The sequence below is a fragment of the Dichomitus squalens genome, assembly GCF_000275845.1.
Source record: "Dichomitus squalens LYAD-421 SS1 unplaced genomic scaffold DICSQscaffold_10, whole genome shotgun sequence".
NCBI classification, from domain to species: Eukaryota; Fungi; Basidiomycota; class Agaricomycetes; order Polyporales; family Polyporaceae; genus Dichomitus; species Dichomitus squalens.
Window position 1 is genome coordinate 507,350 of NW_006766892.1, and position 27,620 is coordinate 534,969.

At 57.5% G+C, this 27,620-nt stretch overlaps 10 protein-coding genes across 10 annotated transcripts; 3 read left to right on the top strand and 7 right to left on the bottom strand.

Moving 5' to 3' along the window:
- Positions 1-89: 89 nt before the first annotated feature.
- On the top strand, positions 90-2,344 carry DICSQDRAFT_169308 (uncharacterized protein; the record flags this gene model as incomplete). Its single annotated transcript, XM_007364928.1, has 3 exons — positions 90-236; positions 298-411; positions 473-2,344. 3 exons carry the CDS (start codon positions 90-92, stop codon positions 2,342-2,344), a joined length of 2,133 nt encoding a protein of 710 aa, XP_007364990.1.
- A 495-nt stretch (positions 2,345-2,839) lies between these two features.
- DICSQDRAFT_58351 (uncharacterized protein) lies at positions 2,840-6,589 on the bottom strand (the record flags this gene model as incomplete). Its single annotated transcript, XM_007364929.1, has 6 exons — positions 2,840-4,894; positions 4,952-5,536; positions 5,586-5,672; positions 5,734-6,171; positions 6,225-6,387; positions 6,444-6,589. 6 exons carry the CDS (start codon positions 6,587-6,589, stop codon positions 2,840-2,842), a joined length of 3,474 nt encoding a protein of 1,157 aa, XP_007364991.1.
- A 372-nt stretch (positions 6,590-6,961) lies between these two features.
- On the top strand, positions 6,962-7,957 carry DICSQDRAFT_146552 (Orm1 type endoplasmic reticulum protein; the record flags this gene model as incomplete). Its single annotated transcript, XM_007364930.1, has 5 exons — positions 6,962-7,151; positions 7,223-7,335; positions 7,409-7,563; positions 7,643-7,739; positions 7,796-7,957. 5 exons carry the CDS (start codon positions 6,962-6,964, stop codon positions 7,955-7,957), a joined length of 717 nt encoding a protein of 238 aa, XP_007364992.1.
- A 437-nt stretch (positions 7,958-8,394) lies between these two features.
- DICSQDRAFT_58356 (NAD(P)-binding protein) lies at positions 8,395-9,892 on the bottom strand (the record flags this gene model as incomplete). Its single annotated transcript, XM_007364931.1, has 7 exons — positions 8,395-8,457; positions 8,557-8,881; positions 8,979-9,203; positions 9,287-9,351; positions 9,407-9,424; positions 9,492-9,521; positions 9,590-9,892. 7 exons carry the CDS (start codon positions 9,890-9,892, stop codon positions 8,395-8,397), a joined length of 1,029 nt encoding a protein of 342 aa, XP_007364993.1.
- A 610-nt stretch (positions 9,893-10,502) lies between these two features.
- DICSQDRAFT_169312 (uncharacterized protein) lies at positions 10,503-11,723 on the bottom strand (the record flags this gene model as incomplete). The annotated part of the gene is made up of 1 exon (XM_007364932.1): positions 10,503-11,723. The coding sequence occupies one exon, from the start codon at positions 11,721-11,723 to the stop codon at positions 10,503-10,505; it is 1,221 nt and encodes a 406-aa protein (XP_007364994.1).
- Positions 11,724-12,738: 1,015 nt separating this feature from the next.
- Positions 12,739-13,987, bottom strand: DICSQDRAFT_180154 (uncharacterized protein; the record flags this gene model as incomplete). Its single annotated transcript, XM_007364933.1, has 1 exon — positions 12,739-13,987. One exon carries the CDS (start codon positions 13,985-13,987, stop codon positions 12,983-12,985), a length of 1,005 nt encoding a protein of 334 aa, XP_007364995.1. The 3' UTR covers positions 12,739-12,982.
- A 1,012-nt stretch (positions 13,988-14,999) lies between these two features.
- Positions 15,000-17,946, top strand: DICSQDRAFT_104646 (vesicular-fusion protein SEC18). The gene is made up of 7 exons (XM_007364934.1): positions 15,000-15,266; positions 15,319-15,441; positions 15,500-16,265; positions 16,317-16,451; positions 16,509-17,259; positions 17,314-17,393; positions 17,448-17,946. The coding sequence occupies exons 1-7, from the start codon at positions 15,073-15,075 to the stop codon at positions 17,787-17,789; spliced, it is 2,391 nt and encodes a 796-aa protein (XP_007364996.1). The 5' UTR covers positions 15,000-15,072; the 3' UTR covers positions 17,790-17,946.
- Positions 17,947-18,782: 836 nt separating this feature from the next.
- On the bottom strand, positions 18,783-21,003 carry DICSQDRAFT_58204 (uncharacterized protein; the record flags this gene model as incomplete). The annotated part of the gene is made up of 3 exons (XM_007364935.1): positions 18,783-19,765; positions 19,866-20,436; positions 20,632-21,003. 3 exons carry the CDS (start codon positions 21,001-21,003, stop codon positions 18,783-18,785), a joined length of 1,926 nt encoding a protein of 641 aa, XP_007364997.1.
- Positions 21,004-21,412: 409 nt separating this feature from the next.
- Positions 21,413-22,747, bottom strand: DICSQDRAFT_169316 (uncharacterized protein; the record flags this gene model as incomplete). Its single annotated transcript, XM_007364936.1, has 5 exons — positions 21,413-21,553; positions 21,619-21,689; positions 21,898-22,203; positions 22,424-22,545; positions 22,635-22,747. 5 exons carry the CDS (start codon positions 22,745-22,747, stop codon positions 21,413-21,415), a joined length of 753 nt encoding a protein of 250 aa, XP_007364998.1.
- Positions 22,748-23,182: 435 nt separating this feature from the next.
- DICSQDRAFT_104652 (uncharacterized protein) lies at positions 23,183-27,527 on the bottom strand. Its single transcript, XM_007364937.1, has 15 exons — positions 27,320-27,527; positions 27,190-27,249; positions 27,054-27,128; positions 26,837-26,979; positions 26,574-26,709; positions 26,503-26,511; positions 26,349-26,441; positions 26,144-26,284; positions 25,768-26,087; positions 25,241-25,712; positions 24,540-25,152; positions 24,253-24,432; positions 23,996-24,143; positions 23,884-23,943; positions 23,183-23,830 (listed from the first exon to the last, which is right to left on the bottom strand). The coding sequence occupies exons 1-15, from the start codon at positions 27,353-27,355 to the stop codon at positions 23,536-23,538; spliced, it is 2,781 nt and encodes a 926-aa protein (XP_007364999.1). The 5' UTR covers positions 27,356-27,527; the 3' UTR covers positions 23,183-23,535.
- Between the last annotated feature and the right edge of the window lie 93 nt (positions 27,528-27,620).

A 27,620-nucleotide genomic window follows, 5' to 3' on the forward strand; every position in this document is an offset into this window, starting at 1 on the left:
ACTTCTGCCAGCTCCTGGACATACCTCACCTCTTCACGACCTGGAAATCCAACTACACTTATGCTAATATCCGAAGTACGCTTGCCTTGATGTCATTCACATTCAAATGGCCTCGCTTCTCGGATCAGTTTCACGCCAATGCCATCCAAATGCTGGAGTCGGCCCTCAACAAGGGCAACAAGCCTCCGGTCATAGCAGACAGGATAGAGGTCGTCGAGTTGGAAATGGGCACGCAAGTGTGTATACCTTCAGGTATGAAACAGCCTCGCGTCACTCACCTCTCTTCCGGCTTGGCAGCCTCCTGAGCTCGAGATACGTGATATCGGGGAGTTAACGATGGACCAATTCCGCGGCATTTTTCGCCTGACTTATGCCGGGGACGCACACATTGTCCTCAGGACGAAGGTCCAGGTACGCACCTCGTTCGTCTCCTCAATCACGTCCTGATGCGCCTTATGCGCCGTACCCCAAGGCCAACCCTCTCAACCATAAACAACCCGACATCCACCTCATGGGCGGGTCGAGCGGCATGCTCGCCGCTAAGCATCCGCTCGTCGTGCCCATGCTCCTCCGCCTCTCCCAGTTCCGCCTCAACTCGTACGTCGTCCTCGTCGTCTCCCGCCAGAAGGGCATCACGCTCGTCTTCAAGACCGACCCGCTCCAGAACGTCGACATCCACAGCACCTTCGACTCCATCGCCGTCATCCAAAAATTCATACAGCGCGAGATCGAGGGCCAGCTCCGCCAGATGTTCCGCGAGGACCTCCCCGGCATCATACACCGGCTCAGCCAGCAGTGGGTCAAGGCCAAGGTCGAAGCGCCATATCTGGCGAAGAACAACCCCGCCGCAGTGTCCCGCACGCGCAGTCTGGATGGCGTAGGGTCGATAGGACCTGGATCCTACCGCATACCACGCATGCCCCCAGTCGGCATCGCGCCCAGTGTGGCCAGCCTTCCTCGTCGACCCTCCTCTATCGCGTTCATTCCCCGTCCTCGTTCGCCGTCCGCGCGTTCGGTGTCAGGCGTGGGCAGACGGCCCGCGTCTTCCCTGCTGACGTCGCCTGCTCCGCGTTCCCTGTCCCAAAACTCGAACACACACCCGGTTCAAGATGGTCCGACGTCTTTCCCAGAGATCGAGAACTATGATCCCACGTACGGTCTGCGGCCCGAAGGCATACCCGCGAAGAGCACGTTTGGTGGACTTCGCAGTCTCTTCGGCCGAAACAAGGGTCTTGCCGACCTCGCTGAAGAAGGCAGCGAGGTCGATGGCTCAGTAGACGATGGCGCCTCATTTGACCCTGGCACCTGGGAAGACTTCCTCTCGGACGGCGGAAACATCGGCCCGTCGATATCTGAGGCCGGAGACGTCTCCGAATACGAGACCGTCCCTGCTGTCGGTGGAGGCACAATCACCCGTCCACGAGTATACCATTCACAATCACAGATACATGTCCCTTCTTCAGAGGGCGATGCAGATGACACACCTTCTACCTTCCGCCGTCCACTGCCTTCTCGAGCCGGTTCACTGCCAATCACACGCTCCACATCACGACCAGCATCTCTTTATAATCCCTACTTCGCAGGCATGACTCCCCTATACGAGTCCGTTCCTGATGCGCATCCCTACTCCTATGCGGCGGAATCGTCGGCGGGGCCGTTCCGGCGAGCTCCGTCGATCCCGCCCGTCCCCTCCCTGGACCATTCGCCTTTCGTCCGTCCCGGCACTCCCTCTAGCCTTCAGACCCAACGGTCCCGCTCCAGCGACATGACCAACTCCGTCCCGACGCCCCCGCCGCCCGAAGAGGAACAGAACCTCAACGTGCGCATCGGGCGACCCCGGCGGCTCTCTGCGACGTCGTCCAACCTCGAGACATTCTCCTCGGGCCCGTATGAGCAGATGGCTGAACACCACCAGGACCCCAAGATTGTCCTCCGGCCTACGCTCAACGGCAGCATCTCCAAACTCTCGACCCTCTCCCACTCCAACCACACGCTTTCGCCCTACACGCGCACGGTCGAGCACTTCACCGTTCGCTCCGTTCCCCCGCGCGACACGAACAACTCCGGCCCATCTTCGACCGTCGAGCGACAGCCCGTCAAGGCCCGCCGCAAGAGGTTACACAGGCTGGGCAAGAAACCTGCGAGGCCACCCGAGTCGTTTCCGTCTGGCGGAAACGAGCTTGACGAGCGGAGCATTCCCTCGTCGCCTGGCTCGCCGGCGCCACCGTCCGAGTTTGACGCGTCGGAAATGGACGTCTACTTCCGCTCGCGCGACGACCTGATCCCGCGGTATCCGAGTCTCCATCCGTCGCACGTTCGTCGACGAGTACCGCATCCGTCATGACCACTACGATTGTTCGTCCCGTCTCCTTTCGCTTCACATCCTGGACACTGTTGCCCTCATGCTCGCCTGCCTACAGCTGTTCCCGTCTTGCATCTTCATCGTACTGGACCTTGATCATGTACTGTAGCCTGCCGTCCCCACCGTGCGCATAATCTGCAATTGGAGAGCGTCACCGCTTCGACTCCATCTCGCTTGCGTTTGCTTGTCTCCGCTTCAATTCTGCCTGATCCGCGAACGTTACTGCATCAACGGTCGTCGCTAGGCGGTGTCACGTCCTCGCTTCTCACATCGGGTTGAATGGCGGCCCAAGTTGGGTAAACGTCTCCGGGAACTGAACTGCGCCCCCAGCCATATTTATTCCTACGCCGACGGTGGCCGCCTGCATGGGCGTGACAGGCACAATGAGTGGATCTAACGTAGGCGAGGGCTGACTCGCATTCTCGAATTCCTATGGGTATAAAAGTGTACACATATGATTAGCAGGTGGGACAGCGGTCAGGCGACCATCGCTACACCTACGTCCACATGCATGCTCGGGAGCCTGCTTGTGTTCGCGCGCGCGGAAGATTGGCGCAGCTGCCTGAAGTCGTTGTTTTGGTAGGTTTTCGTCAGCCCGGTCACTGCCGGAGAGCGTAACATAGTGGGCGGGGAAACCGTTACAAGACCGAATACGTCTTGATTCAGTACACGGCGCGGAGGGGTAGAGGGAGCAGGGGTATGTTGGCGTAGGATGTCCTCAAGGTCATGCACAGATAACTCAACGCTCTCCGACAAATCTATGGGTGGCGAGGGCATATTGTCACCGCTTCCGAAGACGAGTACGTTCGACGCCGCGTCTAAACGTTCGACCCAGTCTGCGGATAGCGTGGCCTTTAGACGCTCCTGGAACTTGGTGAACTGGTCGAAGGAGAGGGCATGCAGCTCGCCTATACGAGAAATCGTAGAAGCTGTCCTTGTGGTCCACTCCAGGAGGGAGACAAGGAAATGAGCTGAGTCTCCTTCGACGGGAACAGGATGTTCCGTGAGGTCCAGAATCAGGCGTCCGATCTCAGCAGTCAGCTTCGATGGGTCGAGGTAGGGAGGAGTGATGGTCTCGAGGATCTTGATTGAACGCTGCAAGCGTTCTTCCAGACGGCTGACAGTGAGCTCCGAAGCTTGCAACGATCGCCAGAGGGCGACAACCAGCGCGAAGCGCATCTCGTTGTCGAAAGCCTCGAATCCGGACGCGATGCCATCCGCGATCTCTCCGAGATATGGCGGGGTCAAGTTGAGGTCAAACAATGTCAGGAACGATGACGCGAAGAAATGAGGCGCCTCTTCCGATGCCGCAAGACTATCGAGAACCCAGCTTGCGTGAGATCCTCGGAGTACGTCGCCGAAGAACCGGAAGAACAGAGCGACCTGCGCTTGTGCGATCAACCGCTGGGAGGTGGAGAGCGAGTCATCGAGGAGTGACTGAATCGCCCGTGACACATCCTTGATCTCCTCCACTAGTAACCACTCCCCAACACCGATCGTGCCTTGGTCGAGTTCAACAAGGCGGCGTACGAAATGCACCTTGTTCTCCGTGTCCAACGCACGGCAAAATGCCCGGAGATCTTGCAACATCATGGGGATGACGCGCTGGATCCAGAGCTTGCGCTGTTCCTCGGGACTATCCTGGGATGGCATGACGTGGTCGAGGAGGCAGAAGACTTGCAGAAGATGATGGGTGGGGTCCAAGCCGTCGCTATTGAGACCGTGTTGTAAGAGGGTGCGTAGGACGACCTGCGCTCCGGGCTTACCGCCGGCTGCAGCAGCGTCCTGCAGAACGAGTGTTTGAGCTAAATCCATGCAAGATTGCCTCGCCGCTTGGGCAGCAGCAGAAGGTTCGCTAGAGGGAGAGTATAACATGTCTGCTGCGTCGGCACAGGAGAACAAGTCAGCGATGTTGATAGTTACCGTCCGTAATGCACGGGACGGAAGGGAATGGGAAGGGAGGAGACGGAGTAGCAGCTGCAGGATGTCGTCGGCAGTAGAGAATAGTTGAGCCATAACATCCTGCGGTCTTTGTGGTGGAGGCTGATGGAGGGAGAAGTGGCTGCGGATCTCATCGACGGTGGGTACAAACAAATCGCACAAGGCAGTGACTAAGCTGCAGTTCGCTTCTTCCCAGAAATCGTCCAGAACTTTGGACTCCAAATCCTCGTCCAGTTCTCTATTGAGGTATGCTAACGCAACCCTGACTGTTCGTAGGCTTCCGAAGGCCGGAGGACGCTCCAGTGGCCGTAAAACTTCGTCCACCGCTCCGCTGAAGCCGTCATCGACAACGAAAGCCGCTTGACGCATAGACGCTCGCTCGTCGTCAGTGATGTAGAGGTTGGAGCTGCCTATGTTAAGGATCGTCTTGACAAAGTTTGGCCGTAGGAAAGAGCGAGGTGTCTTCGTAAGGTTGAAGAGAATATGCTCTGAGTCGATTCTTGCTTGCGTGGGAGCTTCGTCATCGTCGCCGTCCGTCATGCATTCGAGACGGAAGATCATTTGTCGTATGAGCAACAAGTGGTTAACGATCTGTGGGGATAACTGTATGAGAGTACGTCCGGCCTGTGGCCAGATGTATGCACGTACCTCGCGATAACCGTCCACACCTTGCCAGAGTCGCAAGATGCCCAGCGTCCGTGCCCGGCAACGCGCATGCGGTAGGCTATCGGACCAAGAATACACAGCCAGAACACACGCGACCCCGAGATACGCTCTGACGAACGCCACAAACTCATCCTGGGATGGCGTGGTGCTTGGGCTGCGGTGCGACAACAATTGAGGCAATGTGACCGACAGCACAGGGTTTTCGGCCAGACTATTGACCACGTCGTCATGGGTGATCATGGACTCAAGCCAGACGCCAAACGATTGGTCCTCGTTGCCGAAGTCCTTGAGCAGACCAGTAGCAGCCACGAAGTCACCCTGAGTATTTGATAGCGCGTCATGTAGAGTCGACCAGCCTATTATCCTGGCCGTGAGTTGCCTTGCTGCCGTTCGTACTGCGTCGTCGTTGTTCGGATTCGCCGATATTGACGACAGGACCTCGTGGAACCAGTCGGTATCGAGTTGTTTGGCAACATCCGCATTCGCGGCCGCATAAAGTAGCCTGAGAAGCGCCGTTTCGTCCTCCAATGTGGAGACGTCGAAGAGCTGCTGAATGTCTATGGCTTCCTATGAATCGCTCAGCGAGTTCATTGTGATCTAGGGGAAGGAGACTTACAAGCAGGCTTCTGGCCATGGCAGGAGTTTGGCATGCGGCATGACATAAGATACCAGCGACGAGATATGTTTGGCTGGCGTCCTTGTCCTAGTCAGAGCTACATCAGAACTAACACAGCGTCGTGAATGACGATGTCGCATACCTTGACATTGACGCAACGAGCGACTCTCTCGGCAAACCTGGATAACGTCTCTGGTGAAACGTCGTCAGCCACAGGACGCGTTGTTGACCTGAACGCCTTCTCGAGGTCAAAATCATGAGCATCCTCGTCAAGGTCGGGATGCAGGTAGGGAAACTCGGGTAAATCCCAGTCGTCGTTCGGCGGCTTCAAGCAGAAGACGAGCCGAATCACGAGCTCTAAATCCGGCGCGTCTGGGATAAGCTTCAGCAATTGACGCGCTAGTTGGGTGGGATCGCGTGCGTTGGCAGGGTCGAGTGCTGGCGCGAGAGGTACTGCGGTGGCTGAGGGAAGCGGCCGCGGCTCATAAATTTCGGGTGCTGCAGGAGTGTCTGAAACGACCTCTCCGTAGATAGCCATGGACACAGAATGGAAGGCTCCTTTGACAATCATCAGACGCGTAGCGTACTGCGCCGACGCGTCATCAGTGTGAGCACACGCATAGTCAGCACGGAACTCACCTCCGCACCCATATTCACTCCGAAATCCTTCTGGCCCCCCGAGTACGCAATTGATGTCGAAACAAGAGCGTTGGACGGCTTCGGTTTCTCCTTGGCGTTTGAGCTAGTGATTGGATGTGCATTGAATAGGACATCCAAGAAGAACGCCTGGGGCTCTGTACGGCTGTGGGTGATGCTCATCAGCGCAAGACCGGCGAGTCTCTGCACATGAGAGGTTACCTGACAGTATCCGGACATTGCAAGAACGGCTTCGCATCCTTGGGAAATATTCGGATGGTTTGAACGCGTACAGGCGAAGAGAACCGTATTGCAGCTAGACCACCCTGTCCAGAAGGTTCAAGAGTACACCACTGCAAAAGCACCATGCTCAGAGAGGCCAAGCGATGAGAAATGCTTGAAGGAGAAAATGATGAGCAAAAGCAGGTAGAAAGCAAGGACAACAGAGCAAGCGGCGAAGTAGCGGATCGGAGCCCGGTTGCAGTGTACGAGACGAACGTACCTCAGATGACATCGTTCACCCCGGATATGGCAAGGGCGTCTTCGGCAAAGTGCGTACGCAGCCCGTTATGGGCGCTTGCTTATTTAGACCACCTCGGCCCAGTGCTACAGACGAAGGCCACGACGACACTCCCGTTCGTGCCGACAATCGCCCATCGCACCACTTTTCTGTCGTATCCTCCCGTTCAGCACACCCGGAACTACTCAAGGATCTACCACCATCGACCCAGAAATCCAACATGGCTGTTCCAGCCACGACGTCGACTCTAAGCCCTCGGAAGTCCGCAAGTCCCAGCCTGACTGTACGTGTCGGTCGGGAACGCAGTAGCAGCATCGTCAAGGTCGAAAAGGTTGGCGAGGAGAGCCAAACCGATGTGCTTGACCAGGGCGTGTACGACAACCTGAACGCGGAGTGGGTGAATCGCAAGGGTACGCCGACTGTACTTCGTGGTCCACTGTGCACAAGACTAACGTCGCGGCTCCTCCACTTTGGCGTCTAGGCGCATGGCTCATCCACACCGTCCTCATCCTTGCAGGGAAGGTCGTCATCGATACCATCCCCGGTATGCCCCAGGAGATTAGCTGGACGCTTGTCAATTTGCTCTACCTCGGGGTAAGTGTGCCGCCGCCGGACCTTTGTCTCTGCCGAAAGTCCTGAATGGTACTGACACTCGGTCCGGATGTAGTTCTCATATCTCATGTTCCACTATGTCACTGGCATCCCCTTCCATTCGGATCTTCACGGTGGCGTGTACGACAACCTCACTCTGTGGGAACAGATTGACGAGGGCGCCCAATACACTCCTGCAAAGAAATGGTTGTTCATTGTGCCCATAACACTGTGAGATCATTCTTCTCTTCACGTGCTACGATTCCCTGTAAGACGAGCTGCTTACAGTTTGTCGTGAATGACTTGACAGATTCCTTGCATCCACGCACTACACGCACTACAATCCTTGGCTCTTCGCTATCAACCTCACTGCTCTCGTCTTCGTACTAATACCGAAGCTTCCAGCGGTAAGCCACCATTCCTCTCGCTCGACCTCGTGCGCACCCTGATCACAACCATTCAGTTCCACCGATATCGTGTGCGCTTTATGGTACCAGACGAACCCTCAAGGGTAGGCACGCCCGTCACCCCCAACTTCCCCCGCTCAGGAACGGCGACGCCCCTGGGCGAGTCTGCATTCTCGATACCACCGATCGACATCCGCGAGGTGGACTCAAGGCTGTAACATTCGCTAGATGTCCATCTCATGTCATCCATCGTATCCCTTCCTTCTAGCTTATCCATTCCTTGGCACGGTCAGGGCGAGCACATTCACGTGGCACCCGACTCCCATCCAATGTTCCCTACCAGGGTTCCATGCGCACATGTTTGCGTTGCTTCCCTGTCTCTGACAACTATCTATCGTATGAAATCAAGGTAATACAAGGGTCTCCTGGTCGTCGTTACAGAGCTTTGCTACAGCTTAAATGAATGGTACACGAGTATACTTTTCGCTCTATGCCGTGCGGAATGTACTCTTGGTGGCGATTGCCACTAATCATAGGTGCAGCTTTCTCTTCATTATGAGGACGATTGCGCATCTCCCATTAAACTCCTGTATTGCTGCAAGCGCAACCTGATCCTACAGGTTGGCGTCAGGCTTCATGTTAGAAAGAGCAGTGCTTACAGGTTTCTCAGCAGCATCATGATAGTAACCTTGCCGATAGTTGGCAAATACAGCGACGCCTGCGTATGTCGCATACACGGACGCGTGGCCCGGCACGTCGAAACATGAGCAACCGTCACAGCATCCCGCAGGCATCGGCCGGAAACAGCAAAGCGCACCTTTTCCCTCACGTCCGCCTCGAAGTTCTTGTCCGCGGCGACGTTCAGACACACGCACCCGTCCTTGAGCCACGCCGTCTTCACCTTGTACTCCTTGCTCGGCACCGCGGACACGACGACGTCCGAGAGCGCGAGCACGTCCTGCAGGCTCGGGCTCGCGGGGTGCACCACGTGCCGCGGGAAGTACTTGCGCTGCGTCTGCTCGGACTCGCCGGCCTGCCGGGGCCGCTTCGTGTACTCCTGGATGGAGTCGATGTCGACCGAGAAGACGCGCGCGCCGTCGTTGGCGAGCAGCGCGGCGAGCGGGCGGCCGACGACCTCGGACCTGTGCGTGTTGTACGGCATGAGATGGTGTACATTCGGAGCGAGGCAAGATATGGTGCGATCCGAGGGCGTAACGTCAGCATCGGATGAGGACGCACCTGTTGATGACGGTGATGGTCTTGCCGTATGCGCGGTCGCCGTATGGGAGAAGCTTGTTGTAAACGCCAACGTACTCGAGGCACTTGACGATCGCGAGCGGCGTGCAAGGGAGGATGGACTTGACGTAACCCGGAGGAGGCTCGTCGTTGACGGCAGGTGGGGTGTCGTTGCTGGTCGACGTAGGCAGCGAGGACGCCAGCGTCTTGGGGTTGAGGAAACGAATACTGCGAAGGGACGTGTAAACGATGTGGTCATGGATTGACAACGTCGACAGGATAGGTGTTATTTCCATCTGAGATGAACGCACTTATGATATAAGTTATAGTGGAACTTGAAGTGCAGGCCTTCCACGTCCTTGAAGGGGGACACGATCTATACATGCGTGTAAGAGCAAAGCTCCGAGACGACCGGCGTACGGTGGCTCAACTTGCTGCAGATAGTGATCCTAAGAATTGCACGCGTATGGTTCAGTTACGAACAGCAACAGAAATCCAGCGTGGTTCAGTACGCACCTGCTGCGCGCCGAATATAGGATAGTAGACCTTCGTTCGATGCGGCGGACGCGATGAGGCATGGCAAACGGGCTCGACAACTTGAATCAAGGACATACCATGATGCCATTCACCGTATCATCCTCATTCGCTTCTATAATAGCCTCCTCTACACCCTCTCCAGGCGCGAGGGCCTCGTCCGCGGCCTGTCCCGTCCTCCTCAGGACGAACTCCACGCCCAAAGCATCGCACTGCTTCTTCGTGAACTCCGCGTAGAATCTGCTCGGGGACGCACTCGTCGCGAGGATGCCAACCAGTTTCGGAGGGCGAGACGCATTGGAGAGAGCCGACTTGATCTCTACACGGAAGGTCTCGGCGATAGCATCCGCCTTGAGCAGAACGCCCTTTCCTTCTGCAGCCATCGGTGGGGATAGTAACAGGCAGGGTCTGGCGGTGAAGCGTAAGGACACAGTGACCGCGCCACGAGGTTAGGAGGATCTGACTCTGTAGAGTTCCAGGCAGGCTAGTAGTGAATTTGACTCGAGCATTGAATCGATTGGTGCAAAAAAGCGCGATCACATGATCCTGACGCGTTTTACAAGTACAGACGCGTCGCGGAAGCATCTAGGACAGCGAGTAGGGCTTTCCAGATTGGCCAGCACAGGTGGATAATATACAGGCAGACAACCCAAAGTCGGTATAAGCAGCCAGGGGGCAGTCACAGCAGGCGAGACGACTGCGACGACAACAGTTCCAGGTGGGCGCCGTCGACACCTGCCAGACGGGCAATATGCAAAACTCTGATAGGCGACCGCCTATCATCCTCAGATCATCTGTGGTTGAGGGTAGTACAACAAATAATCCCCTCGCCTTTTACTAGGGGATTCCTTGGACTGCCCTCACCTTGCTGCCACATACCGAATTTCTCAGACACCCCGAACCTTGTGTTTGTACCTATCTTTTCTTTTTGGACACAGCATTCCAGGTAGCTTTGATTCAAACCAGATGGCGATTCCCAAAGAAAGGTACGTGCTACCATTCCACGCCCTTCGGAGCCTCCAGAGGTCCCTCAATTATAGACTCCTCAACCTCACTCTCCACCCAACACCCCCTCCCTCCCTCCATCCGCTGTAACCAATCGTCCTTCAACCTCGTCGCCCACCTCGACTTCCTCATCCAGCTCCGTTCCAGCACAACCATCCGCATCCCAACCACGCGCTTGCACGTGCGCTCTAGCTCCCTCAGCAAACCCAGCAGCGTCGCCCACCTGGGAAACGACTGCATATCGTCTCTCCCCGGCTGTATCGCGTACAACACTACATGCCGCAAGTTCGGGAACCTCGCCCCGCTAGTGTCGAGCGGCGAGTGCGACTGTGGCCCACTGCTACCCGTGATACCTAGCCGCACGCGCTCCCGCAAGGGCATCGGTGCAGGCACCCCGAGGATGTCAGCGAGTATCCGCGGGACGTCCTCGTCCGCGGAGGTCAAGCCAGACAAGCGGAGATGCGTGAGCTTATGAGAGGCGAGCGCCGGCAAGCTCGCGAGCACGTTCTTGAAGGACATGCCCGGCTCCGTCAGAACGTAGTGGAAACGCTTCATCGCCGGGAGCAATACCCCGGCTTCCTGCCTATCGTCGGTGTCCATGCCCCGGGCGCCGCCTGGGCTGCCCGGGCTGGCGAATGGGGACCCAGGAAGTGTATGCGCGTGAGCATGCCCCGGCGGGTACTCGTGGGCACCCGTCGCCGGCGGGGGACACAGCGGGTGGTTCCACGCGCTCAGCTCCTCGAGCTTGGGAAAGGCGTGCACGAAGTAGCGGAACGGCACCGCGCTGCTCGCGTTCGCGACGAGGCAGAGGGTGCGCAGCTGGCGCGCGGCGAGCGAGAAGAGCGCCTCGACGGCGTTCGCGCAGAGGTCCACCGGGTCGACCTCCTGCCCGGGCTGCGGGTTGCCCGCGAGGTGCCGGAGGGCACGCGGGATGTGGCCGGTGTAGAGCGAGGGCTCGAGGGCGACGTGCTGGATGCGCGGTTTGCAGTCCTTGGGCTGGACGCGGAGGGAGACGAGGAAGACGAGGAGGCGGGTGGTGTTCTTGAAGGAGAGGGAGGTGAAGCGGACGTGGAGGGACTGCTCCCGGAAGAATCGACAGGTGAGGGCGATGGACCTGCCTGTGGCGCCGCCGTCGGTGCACGCGAAGGCAATGATCTCTTGCCAGATCTCAGGAGGGATGCGTTCGAGCCGTCGTACGGCGGGATGCATTGTCTGGATGGGTCACTATAGTTAGTGTTTGTGCAATCGAGGGGAGGACAAGGGCTATCCGTACGTTCGACCAGTACGTTGGCAAGGTGGTTGTAAAACACGAGGGAAACAGCAGAAGCTAACATCCCTATTCGGAGCAAGGTTTAATCGGACCAATCAGGGCGACAGGACATGATACCAATATTGAATATTGAGCTCGCGCGTGCACAGCTGGTAAGAGGGGTTGATATCGAGATGCCCACAACATATCGGCCCCTGGAAGCTTCCGAAGCGAATATGATAGACCAGGGGCCCTAGTCATATACACAGTTTCGCCCCTAACGCCCGCAATGCCAGACGTGCGGAAGGGTGGGCTGCAGTAAGTACGTGCTATACTTAGTGCTTTTAGATGGAGGTACAGACTCGGTCGCGAAGGGCAGAACGGGGTGGAAATGGTCTGCGGCAGCTGGGAAGCGCTTCAGCCACACACGCGTCGGCGGTCTGCACTTGGACCTCATGGCAAGCCTTTTGTCGAGGGGACAACCTCCTTGTTCTGAGGCCATCACACGTCCACCTGGCTTCAGCAGTCTTCAGTCATGTCGTTACGTCGTTGTGCTGATTCGGCTCAGGGTATCCAGAGCACCGGTGAAGATATCCGTGAGTTCGCAGCCTTTCCCTTCAGTTCAGGTTCAGCCCCATCTGGAAGTCAGGCATGCAGCACTAAAGCGAATATGTTCAGGATTGATGCAGATGCGTGACCAGGAATAAGGCCACTTCTATGTACAATGGCTGCCAGTCAAACGGATCGGGCAGCGTGCGAGGACCGCCGTGAATCCTGTGAGTTCTATCAGTGTTTGGCACGATTGAAAGCCAGATTCGCGTGACAGGCGAACTTCTTGGTCAGGACAAAATGAAGGGCAGCTTGGCCAGTGCCCCGAGCGAAAAGGTGGCCCAGTGAAAGCGTTTCAGAGAGGGAGTCAAAGCGTGTCCCGCGTGTTGCTGCGTTATATATCGTATCTGTGCGAAAGCCCTCCCAGATCGAGACCGACGTTCGTGTCGCCAGGATGACCAGGAGAAGCAGTGCACACATTGCACCAGCTCGAGATTCCTCTATGCTCCTAGTCCATCACAAGGAAGCCCGTGACAACGTGAGGATGCGGATCGTCCAGACCCTCCAAGGCCTCCTCCTCTTCAGCTGACTCAACCCAACAGCCCTTTCTCCCCTCCATCCTGTCCAGCCAATGATCCCAAAGGCGCTGCTCCCAATTCGGCAACTTCTTCTAGCTCTTCTCCGTCACGAGCAGCGAAAGCCCCTCGACGTCTTCGATTTCCCACGCCAGCTCACGCAGCGACGCTTTCAACTGGTCAAACGGGTCGTCCACATCTCCACGAAGACCCGGGTTAGGCTCGACGGTTTGGATCAGGAGCTTCTGCAAGCATGGCAGGATTGTTTCTCCACGCATCAAGGAGCCTGGGATCGCGGGCAGAGCTGGATGGCTTTGATCATTGGAATTCCAGCCCCCACCGACATTAGGTTCCGGGAGGCCGAGCGCACGCGCGAGGATCCTCGTGAACCCGATCCTCTGGTCGTCGTCGCTCACATCGGAGACGCGGAGATGTGTGATCGGCGAGGCACGTAGCCATGAATAAGTGGACAGCAGCGCGACGCGTGCCCTGGACGAGTTGGTGGCGATGTGGAAATGTTTCAGCGAGGGAACACGGGGCAGGTCTCGAGTGCTTCCCGGTACGGTCGCGCTGTCGGGACCCGTTTCGTGTGCGGAGTCTGCGGACGATGGCAACACGGCCGCAACGTCCCCACAGACGGTGAGTTCCTCGAGGAGGGGAAAGTTGCACTCGAACCAAGGCACACGCCCAAGCCAACTACCGTCCTGAACGATGACCAGGGTGCGTGTCGTCGGCGTGACTAGGGGAAGAAGTTCTCGTATCGCGTTTACGTAGCGGGCGTCCCATAGCTTCTTTTGCTCTGCAACAGCTTGATAGCTCGAGGCTGCCTTCCATTCGCGTTGGGGGGATAGCCATAGATGTCGAACAGGAAATGGCCACACAGAGGAGCGAACGCAAGACAAGAAGCCTTCAAGCCTCGCAAGGGATGTTAAGGCGAGAGTATAGAAGCGATTGTAGAATGCGTGGGTGTGGAAGAATTTGGAGGTGAGTATGAGCGATGTGCCTGTACGTCCGCCGTCTTTACAGGCTTCCGCTATGATGTGCTGCCATATCTCGGCAGGAAGGGATTCCACGTCGGCGGGTTGGTCATTGGCGTCCATGCTGAACTAACAGTAGGTGGAGGAAGGTCCGAGGAAAGATGGATACTTATTACTGGCCGCGTTTGTCCTGCGAATTGGGTTGATATACAGCCCACCTGAAGAGTCACAATGGCCTTCGGATGCCAACTGAGCCAGGCCTTCAAGCTTCAAGCGTCAGGCCTGAGGTAAGTACCATCTGTTGCTACAGCCATCATGTACGCATGGCTTCCCACGAACAACCTAGTCCGAATCAATGCATTGTCCTACAGTAAATGCAATCCCCCCAGCGCGATGCGACGCTGGCGCTTGATCTAACCTGCCTTGTATGGTAAGTGTGTCAAAGACGATGTGATTTTGCCGCACCTATGTTTAAATTCCAGAAGTTGCTGGAGCAGTGGTAACGATGGTTGTTTTTCTTTTTCCCTGCGAGAGTTCAAATCCCGCGCAGGCTTGTTAGGGTTCGGGTTGGGAGTTAGGGTTTGGGTTTGGGTTAGCGGTTAGGGTTGGCCACTTGTCTTTCTTCTGACCCCCACCAGGGGTCTCCGGTCTATTTGTTTTTCGCGCGAACGAGGCTTTAGCATGCCCGCCTGAGTGCTCCCGGCTCGGGGGACCCCCCGAGCGCAGCGAGGGAGGGGAGGGAGCACGAATGGCGGGTCCTCTTCGCGCAGCGCTGGATGTTCTTGAGTTAAGCGCCTTACATAAGATTTTTCTACCTAATATGGGCTTGCGTCGCATCGCACTGGGGGGATTGCATTCACTTAGGAGTATCCCCGTAGAGCCAAATGGAGAACTTGTTCTTGAGAGTTATGCCTATACATGAATTCCTCCGTCAGTACATGCTGATGTCAGTATGAGACAATGACTGTGAGTCTCGTCGGCATGTCACTGACGTTGCGCATCGACGTGGCCGCAACAGGCGTCTCGTACTCGATATCGAGATTGTAGCCAGATTGGGCAACAGAGGCTACAGCATTAATTGGAGACCGCTGCGTAGTACCTAGCATCTTCACCACCGACTTTTGTACCTCTAACTGCATTCACGGCTGCTGACGACCCTCATCTGTATCATACTGTCATCTCGCACACGCTAGACAACAACTATAATCATGAGCTTCTTCCGGTCGAACCAGCCTTCACAACCCCCTCCGCCTGGCCAATACTCCCGCGTTCCCCCAGCTGACCCCATGCGGAGCGGTCCACAAAGGGTTCCTGCGCCCCGCTACGATGACCCTAATGGATTTGAGAAACGTTCTTACGATAGGAAGCCGCCACCGCCTGCACGCGGAGGCGGAGGAGGAGTGTACGTACTATCCTTATTCGCAACGCAATGGCTAACTTCATGATTACGCTAGCTTCTCAGTCCAGGGCTCCCCTAGTGATCAGGCAGCCTTCTCGAACTGTCTCATTGTCAACCCCCAGGACTTTCCGCAAGGCCAGCATGTCCTTGTAAAGCAACAATTCCCCCTCACGACTCGGTGAGCACCACACCGTCCTCTTACTCGCAGACTTCTCCCTCATTGCGCGCAATGGCAGTCATGACAACACTGGAAAGGTGCCTCCAGGTGCCATCGGTGCATCTGCGACGCAACGCCAATGGATCGGTCTCTCGCTGACCGGCGACACCGTAACGATCGAGCCCTTCCCCCAACCCCCTCCCTACCTCGAGTCCATCGACGTCGAAGTCGGCTTCCTCAAGCGTGGGCATGAGATTGCAGAGGCCTTTTCCGCTGACGAGATGGCCCAAAACTTCCTCCGCGCGTTCAACGGGATCGTCTTTGCGACCGGGGAGATCCTGCTCTTCGAGTTCCACGGGCAGACGCTCAAGGCGACGGTTAAGGGCGTCCAGGTCGTGGAGCTCCCCGGGCAGCGCAGCAATGCGACGTATTACGGCATCGTCATGGAGAAGACGGATGTCAGTTTTCTGAAAGCCTCGGACAGTGCGATCAAGCTCAAGTCGAGCGCGCGCAAGGCGCCGCCGAACGCGATCCTCGCGCCGAACTTCAAGTTCGAGGATATGGGTATTGGCGGTCTCGACCAGGAGTTCAGCGCGATCTTCCGTCGTGCGTTCGCTTCGCGTGTCTTCCCGCCCGCGCTCGTCGAGAAGCTTGGCATCTCGCACGTCAAGGGTATCCTCCTGTATGGTCCTCCAGGTACTGGCAAGACGCTGATGGCACGTCAAATCGGGAAGATGCTGAACGCACGCGAGCCCAAGATCGTCAACGGTCCTGAGATCTTGAACAAATATGTCGGCGCTTCAGAAGAGAATATCCGGAAGCTCTTCGCCGATGCTGAGAAGGAGGTGCGTGCACATGCGTCATGTCGGACTCCAAGATGCTGACTGCCTACTCAGTACAAGGAGAAGGGCGATGAAAGTGGCCTGCATATCATCATCTTCGATGAGTTGGATGCCATCTGCAAGCAGCGTGGCAGCACCGGGGGTGGAACTGGTGTTGGCGACAGTGTGGTCAACCAGCTTCTCTCCAAGGTAGACGCTTTCCGTATACATTATTCTCAACCGTGCTCAGTCGTCTCTCGTCATTAGATGGATGGTGTCGACCAACTCAATAACATCCTCATCATCGGCATGACCAACCGTCTCGACATGATCGACGAGGCTCTCCTCCGTCCTGGCCGTCTCGAAGTGCATATGGAGATCTCCCTCCCTGATGAGAAAGGCCGTGTTCAGATCCTCACTATCCACACCGCCAAAATGCGCCAGAACGGCATCATGGACGATGACGTAGACATCATGGAACTCGCTGCGCTCACGAAGAACTTCTCCGGCGCTGAGATTGCGGGTCTCATCAAGAGCGCGACGAGTTTTGCATTCTCTCGGCACGTCAAGGTCGGTACCCTCGCGGGCATCTCAGACGACGTGGAGAATATGCGGGTGAACCGAGGCGACTTCATGAATGCCCTCGAGGAAGTCACGCCTGCGTTCGGTGTGGCGAAGGAGGAGCTCGAGCAGGTCGTTCAGAATGGCATCATCCATCACGGGCCCGTTGTCGACGAGATCCTCCGCTCTGGGGAGCTCTTCGTGGACCAGGTACGCACGTCGACGCGGACACCGCTCGTCAGCGTGCTCTTGCACGGGCCTCCTGGATCAGGGAAGACGGCGCTCGCTGCGACCATCGCGCAGGCGTCGCAATTCCCGTTCATGAAGCTGCTCACGCCCGACAGTATGGTCGGCTTCTCAGAGGCGCAGAAGGTTGCTACCATTGCAAAGGTCTTCCAGGACAGTTACAAAAGTCCTCTGAGCGTCATTGTCGTCGATAACCTAGAGCGTTTGCTCGGTGAGTAGGTTGTGCTTCCTATATGTCGGACGTCTTTGCTGAACAAACCCCCAGACTTCACGCCCATCGGACCTCGCTTCTCTAACTCGGTGCTTCAGACTCTGATGGTGCTGCTTGCGCGCCGACCGCCAAAGGTTCGTTTGTCATTTGAACCCCTGACTACGCTTACTCATTTTCGTACTTTGCAGGGTCGTCGTCTACTGATCCTCGCAACCTCTTCGCTCCGGCCTGTTCTTACCGACCTCGGCTTGTCTGAGACCTTCGACGCCGAATTGCGCGTGCCTCCAATCACCTCGCTCCGGGCGCTGGGGACCGTCCTCAAGGAGGTTGCGCTCTTCCCCTCGGACGAGGAGCGCCGCCACGCCATTTCCATGCTCGCACAAGCCGGCTTCGGGGACACGGAAGACGAGGAGACGTCGCGTCTGAACGTCGGCATCAAGAAGCTGCTGAGCATGATCGAGATGGCGAGACAGGAGCCAGAAGCGACCGCGGAGCGGCTGACCAACGCGCTCATGGGCTTGGGTATGTGATTGGTACGAGAGGGACTGGGCACGTTCCAGGATGGACGGACGGACTTGCGTTGTCAAGAGATGTAAGCGCATTGTATGGGTAGACCTTGAGATAGAATGTGTTTGAGCTCCCGAACCTGCAATGGATGCAGGAAGGTGAACTAGTGACATTTTTTTGCCATCGAAAGACTTTCCGTTGCACGTGTACATCCTACACAAACAGACCCGGTCGCTTCGCTCTTGACGCAGAGCGGCACTGCTTGGTGACTAGAGTCGTGGTCCCAGCAATACTCGCATGCCATCATGTCCTCGTCTGTACGCATATACGCTCTAGTGCAAAGGCCTTCACAGCTATTGTTCTCGGGATCAATCTCGTCTCGGTACGTAAGTAGCATCGAGCAACCCTGAGACGTGCGTACTATATGACATCACAAAGGGATACTGTGAGTTGATACCGCACAACAGACCGTAAGCGCTGAGATCTGAGAGACCGTCATGGTACTAGCAACAGATGAGCTTCAACCTTTTACGTCTTTGGCCATCGCAGCCATACCCAGAGAGCGGATGCATCATGCTACGGTGCTGTACGCTTATAAACACTTCACCACCGACGACGCGACCCCGCCAATGGAGGACAACTCAAGTAAGCACCCAGCACGCGTCCCGTGTCTAACAAGACGTGTAATAGCTTTGGACGAGGCCCGCTACGACTTTATCCCAAGATCAAGTAGAATACAGCTAATGCTACAAGTTCCCATTAAATACCAAGCCAACGACAGCGACAGCAGCAACAAGCAAGATCGATCTAGCACAGCTCGTCTACCAATGATTCGCCTCAGCAGACATACAATATCGACTACTACGCCCGCGCCCCCCCCCCCCAACCCAAGCACACATTCATTCGGCGAGGGGCAGGCAGGCAGAGAAGAGCGGGACGGACACGTCGCCGCAATCGCAACGAGACGAACGAACGACGCAGACGCACGAACAGGTCCAGAAGTCAATCACGCGCGCTCAATGCACCAAGACAAGGCGGCCGACGCACCCTTCGAAGCTCGGCTCCGTGCACACCACCTCCTCGATCCGCGTCTTCAGCCACTTGGTCACGTCCGGGCCCAGCGCCGTGCAGTCGTACAGCTCCAGGTGCCGCAGCCGCGCCGGCGTCACGCCCCCAAACACCTGCCCCCCGCCGCCCGCGCCCGCGCCCGTGTCCGGGTTCCGGCTCTCGACCATCTGCACCAGCTTCGCGACCCCGTCCCCGTGCGCGTGGCACCCGCGCATCGCGAGCGTCGTCAGGTTCGGACACATCCACCGGTCCTGCCCGTTGTCGTCGTCTGGGGCGCTGAGCGCGGAGATGAGCGGCTCCAGGGGCGCAGACCCTACCTGGAGCGCGGCGAGGTGGTCGAGCTCGGAGAGGAAGTGCCAGGAGGCGACGCCGGCGCCGGAGCCCCAGTAGAAGCCGGCATGCGGGCCGGTATTGGCGCCGTATGAGAGGGAGAGCCGGGTGAGCGGCGGGTTGCCGGAGCGGGTGAGCAGGCCCGAGACGGTGTCCTCGATCGGGTCGCGGGCCTCGATGTCGAGGATGAGCGTGTCCAGCGCGGGCAGCATCAGCGACTCGACCAGGTTGGACAGAAGGTAGTGCCCGCCCAGGTTCAGCGTCTTCAGCTCTGATAGCGTTACGGCAGTCAGCGGGAGTACCGGCGGATGTGGCGAGGCGAAGTGCATGGTGAGCGACTCGAGCAGCGGATTGGCCGCGACGATGTGCAATATCCGATCAAGTGTGATATGAACTGTAGGCAAACTCCGTAGCTGCAGGTTCCGAAGGTTCCGGAGCATTGGCGAAGACCACTTGAAGGGCACATGGTAGAGTGTCAATGTGTCCAAGTTGCTAATGTCGAAGTGGGCGTTGACAGGTGCGGATGGTAGCCATTTCCACTCGCCATAGAAAGCTGGATCTGTACAGGAGATTTCGAACTCGCGTAGCAACGGAGCATCACCTATGCGCCAGAAAGTCGGGTTAATATCAGTGCCGCATCCGGAAGCATCCAACACAATTGCGAGTATTTGCGAAGGGGCGAGGAAGAACAAATGACGCACCTTCTATCGCTTTGAGCGCACCAATCGACGCGAACTGCTTGTCAAACCTGAAGACAAACCGTTCCCACCGGTGCATCTGCTCGACGAGGTAGTAGAACGCGATGTGGCCCCAGTGCATGTTCTTCCGCAGGCGCTGTTGCGACAGGGTGCTTCGCTCGGGGGTCATCAGCATCGGAGGCTCCCAGTCCGTAGTGTGGGTATGAGGGGGAGAGGGCGGCGCTGGTCCCATTGCATCGCCTGCAACAACAGCTTGCACGGGAACGACATGCACAGTGGGGTGCACGCCTCCTATCTGCAGGTGCACAGCAGTCGCGCCGCCGCCCGTTGCTGGAGGAGTGTGGAGAAGCGGGGGCGTGGCCGGCCAGCCGCCGTTGCCAGCAACCCAGGGATCTCCAGCGGCATGAGGCGGTAGGGAGAGATAGCGCCGGCGGGAGAGACCGTCGGCGGGCCCTGAGTGGACAGAGGGGGAGCGAAGGACGATTTCGATGTCAAGCGGGACTGTGCGGCCCGAGCGTTCGAGCCATAGGCGTATCGTTTCTGCGGATGAGGCCTGCGTTGTGACGAGACGAATCTGTGGCGGGAGGCACGTTGAGTGAACATGCGCCTCCTGGTGCTTCTCACGGCTCGGACGAGGAATGGAAGTCACCCAGTTAATGTAGATAGGAGGGGGACAGCGAAAGGATAGGCTAGGGCGTGCGGTAGAGAGGTCGCGAGGCCGAGTGCACGATAGGAGGGGGAAGGGACGGCAAGAAAAGGAGGGACATACCTTGGACCACAGTTTGGGCATGTTCAATACAAGCCTGCGCCACAATGAGCAGACTGCAGATAGGACCCACGCGGACCAGGCGCAATCGTCGAAGTTGAACATGAAAATGTGGCGGAGGAGCTCGTTGGGGAGGCGTTTGATGGGTGAGACGTAGGCCCTTGCGAGCGCGACCTTGTCCTCAAGGCACGCGAGCTCCTTCTCCATCTCGCGGATTGCGCCCTGGCGTTCATCGACGATGCGTGCGAGAGCATCGCGCTCGTCCTGTATTTTGCGCTCGAGAGCTCTGGAGTCTTGGTGGTAGCGGGTGAGCTGGGCGCGGGCGTGAGCGATGGCGGCCTCTGTGGGCGGCTCGGGGAAGTCGAGGAGGGACATGGGAGAGGGAGAGAGTGCGGACGAGGACGGGGCAGGCGGGGGCTCCTGGACGGAATCCTTGGACGCCAGAGCCGCATGTCTCTCTCATGAACACCGCGCACGTGCTCCCCCAGCGCCGCCCCGTCGGCGCCGCGGGCGATCCCACTGCACCCGCTCTCTCGGTCTGCGGCACCACCGCTGCCACTGCCGCTGCAGGTGCCACTCCGGCCAGCCAGTTCGCTCACAACATACTCGTACAAGCTTCCCGCAGCTCCGTGCTGCAGCCAGGGTCCGCACTCGCTATTTGCGTACTGTACAGTATTCAGTACAACGCCCCGAGCAGCGTCCGCATCAGTAACCGCGAATGACATATCCAACAGCTCGTGAGAGTCTCCATAATGAACGCGTCCGTCCAGTCGGCGACAGAAGCTCAGTACGCGACCCCGTTCACCTGAACCGACCCTTCCTCGTCCATCACGCTATCTTCGTCCACGCTGTCGTTCGTGTGGTCGGCAGACCCCGCCACGGACGAGACATCCTCGTCTTCCTCTGCCATCAGCTTCTTTGCCATCTGCCAATTTCACAAACGTCAATCGCAGCTCACGTACAGACTCCGGAGCCGCCGCCCTTCCTCACCTTCATCGCTTCCGCTTCGTTCGAATAGTGTCGTCCTCGGGCGCGTACGAACGCGGCATGCTTCGCGGCAGCTACACATCCCCATCCGGCGTATCGTCCGTTGATCACGGCAGAGTGACGGCCAAAGGAAATCCAAAGCGACCACCGATTGAGCAGCAATAGCGCCAAGATCGGCAGCAGCGAGCGAGAAAAGATTGAGCGTACAACGTTTAAAGAACCAGGAGTCAGTCAGCGCCGCCCGACGCGCAGAACGCAGAACCCGGGCAAAGTCGGACGCACCTTCCTCGTCCATCTCCTCCTCGACTTCGATCTCGTCCCCGGGCTGCCGCCCGTCGAGCCGGATGACCTCCCGTGCCTCGTTCGGCAGATTGAAGCTCGTGCTCCGGCTCGAGCTCCCGCTCCCGGGTCCCCCACGGCCGGGCGTCGACGACCGGCCGCCCTGGGTGCCTGCGCTGGAGAACGACGTCCTGCGCGACGGCGGGCCCGAGCCCCCGCCCGTCGCCCCCGTACTGCTCACGGGCGACATCGAGCGGATGGGCGATACGGGGCTGGCGACGCGTCCGTTGAGGTCGAACGATGGGATGTCTGTCGTTTCGGGTGCGATTATATTACAGGGTCGGTGGAGATGGCGTCGGTGTATGCATTCGATGCACAGCGTATGTGTAGCCGACAGAGGAACGATAGAATCGGCGCGATGCGAGAGAACGAAATGAGATGCGGAGCCAAGCGATCAAGCGAGCACGATCAGAGTCGACTGTGTCAGTACGCGAAATGGCCCATATAACGGTTATGGAAGTGCACATACCACCCTCGACGGTGTCCGTCTCTGCGTTATAGCGCACGTAAGGAGTCTTGGGCTCCGTGATCTTCATGTGGCTATCCTTCTGCGCCTCCGTGAGCGCAAGGTTCTCCTCGTCCCACTGCAAGCTACTACTCCACTAAGCACCGCACGGCCTACATGTACTATGCGCGACCAGGGCGCGGCGCCCTCGTCGCGCAGAGAAGGAGAAACTCACTGCTGTGTCCCTCCGGGGGTGGCCGGTGGCGCATTCTTGAGGATGCCCTTGGGTTTCGAGTTCTGGCGGGACATCGACGGCTGGTGGTGCGGCGCGGCCTGCTCTGACGCCATTGCTGATGTCCAGTGATTGGGATGTTCGGTGATTGGGCTGGATGGGCTTGGTAGCGGAAGTAGTGATAGGTGTAGTAAGGGTGGACGAGATGATTGGAGCGGATGCGTAGATTGCGGTAAGGAGAGGATGATATGCGACAACGGTGGGACGCTGGCTGGGTTAGGGTCGTGCTCCGTGACGTTGGAGCAGCGTTTACCTTCTTATGTCCAGCACGGCCAGACCAACGCCCCGCTCCTGCCCTCTTGACCTATACCGTGTTCCTCAACCTTGTCCTCTCTGGTCGTCAGATCCGTTTCCGACACCTGGCTTGTTGGCGGACAGGCGAATCGCCCTGACATATGTCAGGCTCCGACTCATCCGGATAAGCGCTATCGAGATGAGACGCCGCAGTATCCTAGTACGACCACTGGATCTCAGCAATCGGTTGCGGCACTGGGAGGTTTACAAGAGATCGTTATTGTTAACTTGATATGTGCTAATACCGGTAGGATGTATCTAGGTAATAAAGAGGGCCTTGCGGGAATGTGGCTACAAAAAACTGCGCGATGTTCGTCGACATTTGCCGGTTTTACGGCAAACTGACTACAAAAGCCTTATGTCGAGAATATAAAAGCCGTATGAACACTGCTCATAGCGTTGTAAGTAGTAGTATAAACAACAACAGGAACACAGTTCAGAATGACAACACCAGCAGCCCAAGAAGATGAATACGAATGTCCCCACGCGCAACGCGCCGCTCACGCGCGAAACCATGCCTGATCCTGCTTGCTGGAGGCAGACGCTGAGCTCAGGCCGAATGTGCCTCGTACAGCGCCTGCAGCTTGGCCAGTGTCCGTTGTAGAGCGATAATCCCACCGCCTGATAGTCGAGGAACCGCACGTTCCCGATCCGCCTCGGTCTCCGACTCCTCCGGCCGCTGGCTCTTCTCAATCAAGGCACCCGCGTCATCGAGAACCTTTTTCAGTTTTCTGTTCGTGTAATAGAACCAGTTGATCTCCGCCTCTAGTGACCCCAGAGGAATCTCGAGTGCTCGTCGGACAAAGCCGCGCGAGAGCACGTACGCCTTCTCGTTATATAATCGGCTGAGAGCATAGCGTGTCAGTGATGCTGCAATCTACTATATGAACGCGCTCACCTGTTGACGATTCCGTCTTCGGTACCCCTGAGCTTCTCGTAGGCCGGTTCGCAGAACCATCTACACGACCAATCAGGTACGATACTGAAGGCCCTGTCACGGCAGCACTCACGGCTCCTTTACCAGCACGAGACCCTGGATCGATACGAAAGCCTGCAGCAAGGAAGACCTCGCCGCACTCCACGACTCGTTCTTGTCGCCCGCCCACGTGCCGAGAATCGACAAGCAGACTTTGCCCTCCTCATACAGATTCGGGTTCACTGTGAATGTCAAATCGATCGTCGACAATATCAGATGTCAGCGTTGTCTCCCATACCGCGAGGATCGGGGGAAGGCGAGATGGAGTGGAAATGGAGTGGTTCTACGCACCCCTGCCGTTACCATTCGTCCAGCTCAAGAAGTGCGCGATCGGCGGCGTCTGTGGGAAATTCGAGTCGAGCTGCCAATCGATCACAAATGGTGCATCCTCGTAGGGTGTGTTCTCCGGCCCTATGATCAGCGAACGCAGCAGGTCCGATCGGTCCTCGTAGGCGCGCACAAGGATAGAGTCTGGCCAAACACCGGTCAGCTCGGCTTTGACTTATTGAGCGACGCTTCTGGCAAAGCCCGCAGCCTAGAGCCATGCTCACGCAGACACGCCGTTAGGAAGAACGTACCTGGCAGGCTGTTTTGCAAGGCCTTGTATTCCTTGGTTAGCCGTGCCATGAAGTTTCGTGAGGGTTGCGCGGGGGAGGTGTTGTAGAACGCGTGGTCGGCAGGCGCAGAGGGCAGTACCTCGAACCTCTTCCAAGGCTTCTCGGATCCTTCTTCGGACTCGTCCTCGCCATCGACCTCGATCGCGTCCTTTGGGACATCTGGAGAATGCGGACGACCATTCGACGACGTCGGACGGGAATCATCCGGGGCCGCTATGGCGCCGACACTTATTGGTGTCCCATGGAGAGGCGGGATGACTGTGTCGGTAGATGGAGACCAGTCGCCGCCACCCACAACGTTGTCGACATCCATGGCGTCCTCCATCACTATGTCCTCGTCCTCCTCTGCCGACTCCCACTCGTCATCGTCTTCCGCAGTGCCCTCCACCCAATGCCCATCCTGGTCCATCTCCCACACCTCCACCTCCTCACCCTCGTCCACGGTGCCCTCGTCGTCCCCCCACAAGTCCTCCAGCTGTTCTACGCTGTCGTACAACCTCGTCAACCTGTTGAGCGGGACGACCATAACGTCGGCGTTGGGCAACATAATCTCGACGGTCCCGTCAAGACGCAGCTGCACAATTCAGACGCCATGCGCGCATGTCAGTCAAGTCACACAAACGTAGATCACCCGAGACGCAAAACTCAGGGAAAGCACCCACATCTATCACCTCCCCAAACCAATTCAGCGAAGTGTCCCCCTTCTGCGGCCGGCGAATCGGCGGCTCCTCCACGCTTCCCTCTCGGCCACGCTCCTCCGCGATCCGCGTACCGATATCAGCCATCTGGCGTCGCCACCCCCCCAGCTGCCCGTTCGGGCTCACCGTCGGGGACTCGCGCACCCATTCCTCCACCTCGCCTATGCGAGGGACCATCGGGGATTCGACTCCATTAGTCGCGCCCTCCTTGTGGATGAACACGAAGTCACCACGGCGGACGCCCAGGCCGTCGTTCGTAGGCGCAAGAGCGGACCAGTCGTTCGTCCCGTGCGCATCGAGCTCCAACACGGAAGCCAGCTCTATTGCACCTGTCTCCACTACCCTGACATACGCGGTGCGATCCCGCGCGTTGACTGATTGCACGATAACGTGCTGTTTCTTCTCCTCGGTCTTCCAGAGGACGTGGTCCCCAGGCCTTCATGGCGACGGTCAATCAATCGGAATCATTGTTATGCCTGTAAAAGGCTTACCAGCAGTCGTATTCGTCCGGATTCAAATACGGTATTGTTTCGCGAGCATCCAGTGTCTCCCTCGTGCCGTCTTGCCAGAGCACATCCACCGAAGTTCGTGTCTCCTGCACAATCAGCGTATCCACCTCGATGGTACCCTGGCCATCTGGTGACCTGCCGTGGCGTGTTACGGGAACACCTGTGTTGTTCCGTAGCCGCACACGATCGCCCACGCGCATCGCCTCTTCCGCTCTCCTGGACACGATGGTTAGGTCGCCTAGATCACTACCATACCAATATCGCTGTGGTCGTGGTTTTGTCATCGCCTCCGCTGGCGACAACTATAGGGGAGAGTCAGTGATGAAAGAGAGGTAGCAAGTAAGGGTTCAGAACAAACCGCTTGGTTGATTGCAAGCCACGCTACTGCAAGGACAGTATGTTTGACAGAAATCACCGTGTCCGAACTACTCGGCCGTGTGCTACCTAGGAGGAAGCCGAATATCCCCTGTACAGTAGACATAGGTTGTGGGAGGATGTCCTGCAGATGAAACACAACAGTTTATCAAGCCATTGCCCCAGACAGGATCATGGGAAGCACTCACAGGACCCTTCTCACCAACCGCCAACCTTGCGCTCAGCTCCGGCAAGCGAACCAACGTCCCGCCCGAGACTTCGACCCACGCTTCGTCAAACATCTGCTCGTCAATACTGTCAGTACGTGCAGTAGGATCCAGAGCGGGATCCAGACGAACGGACCTCAACAACCTAGAAATGGTGGCAGGTTCAATCACGCCCCACAATACAGCTCGTGATGCATTCGTCCGTACCTGACCAACCCAATCGTTGTACACGACGTAGTCCCCCATGTCCACCTCCACCGCTGTCTCGATCTCGTCCATTGTCTTCCAGCCCGGGATCGCCTCCCCACTGATCGCGTGGTCGAGCCGGCCCTTCACGGTCGTGCTGCATAGCGCGTCGCGCCACAATTCCAGCCGCTGATTAGCATGGAGCGAACACACGCGCCCACGTAGATAGGCAATTGTATACGGGCAGAAAAGCAGAAGTGAAGAGAATGAATCGCAAGACGCACTGAGTCACGATTCCCGACCGCACGTCGTCCACGCTGCGTTTCAACAGATCTCCGGGCTGGTACATGCGGTCTACGAGGGCCAGCTTGTCCTCGCTGATGATTTCCCGCACCGGCCGGGGAAAGTACGACACGCCGACCTCTCCCTACACCGCCAATACAAGAAAAGAAACATGTTAGCCCCTGAGGAACCACAGGGACCCACCACGCGCGAGCCTACCTGGACAAGCGGCCTCATAAGAGGGTCAGCGCTATCGGCTGGGGGAGGGATGTCTTCTGCATCCTGCCAACATCTCTGTTAGGTAGTCGAACGAACCGTTAGGCGGAACTCGTGGAAGAGAGCGAGATGAGCGTACCAATACCACTCCGTACGCTTTCGGATCATCCTTCCGCTGGACGATGTCCTCCTGGTAGAACTAGATGACCGCCAAGCACGGCGTAAGGCACAAACCCGCATTTCGAATCAATTACCAGATCTTGACGTACTTTCGCTGCAGCTCTCCTTTGATTGCTCGGAGCCATGGAAGGGATGAGTCAGACGTCGCCTGCACAGTCCGTCGGAGAAAACAATCAATCGTGCAACTGCGCAGGCCGAAGACGATAGCTGCCCAACACTCAGTCGGTGGTTTCACGAGAAACCGAAAGAAGAAAGAAAGTAGGCGCAAGAGTGCAAAGGCGCAGAGTTTGGGTTGAGAAGAGTCGGTGCCGGTGAAAGAAGATAGGACGGACAAGCGCAAAGGGACGAGCACCTGCTCCCGATTGCCAGAATTGGCGATCGACTTCGATG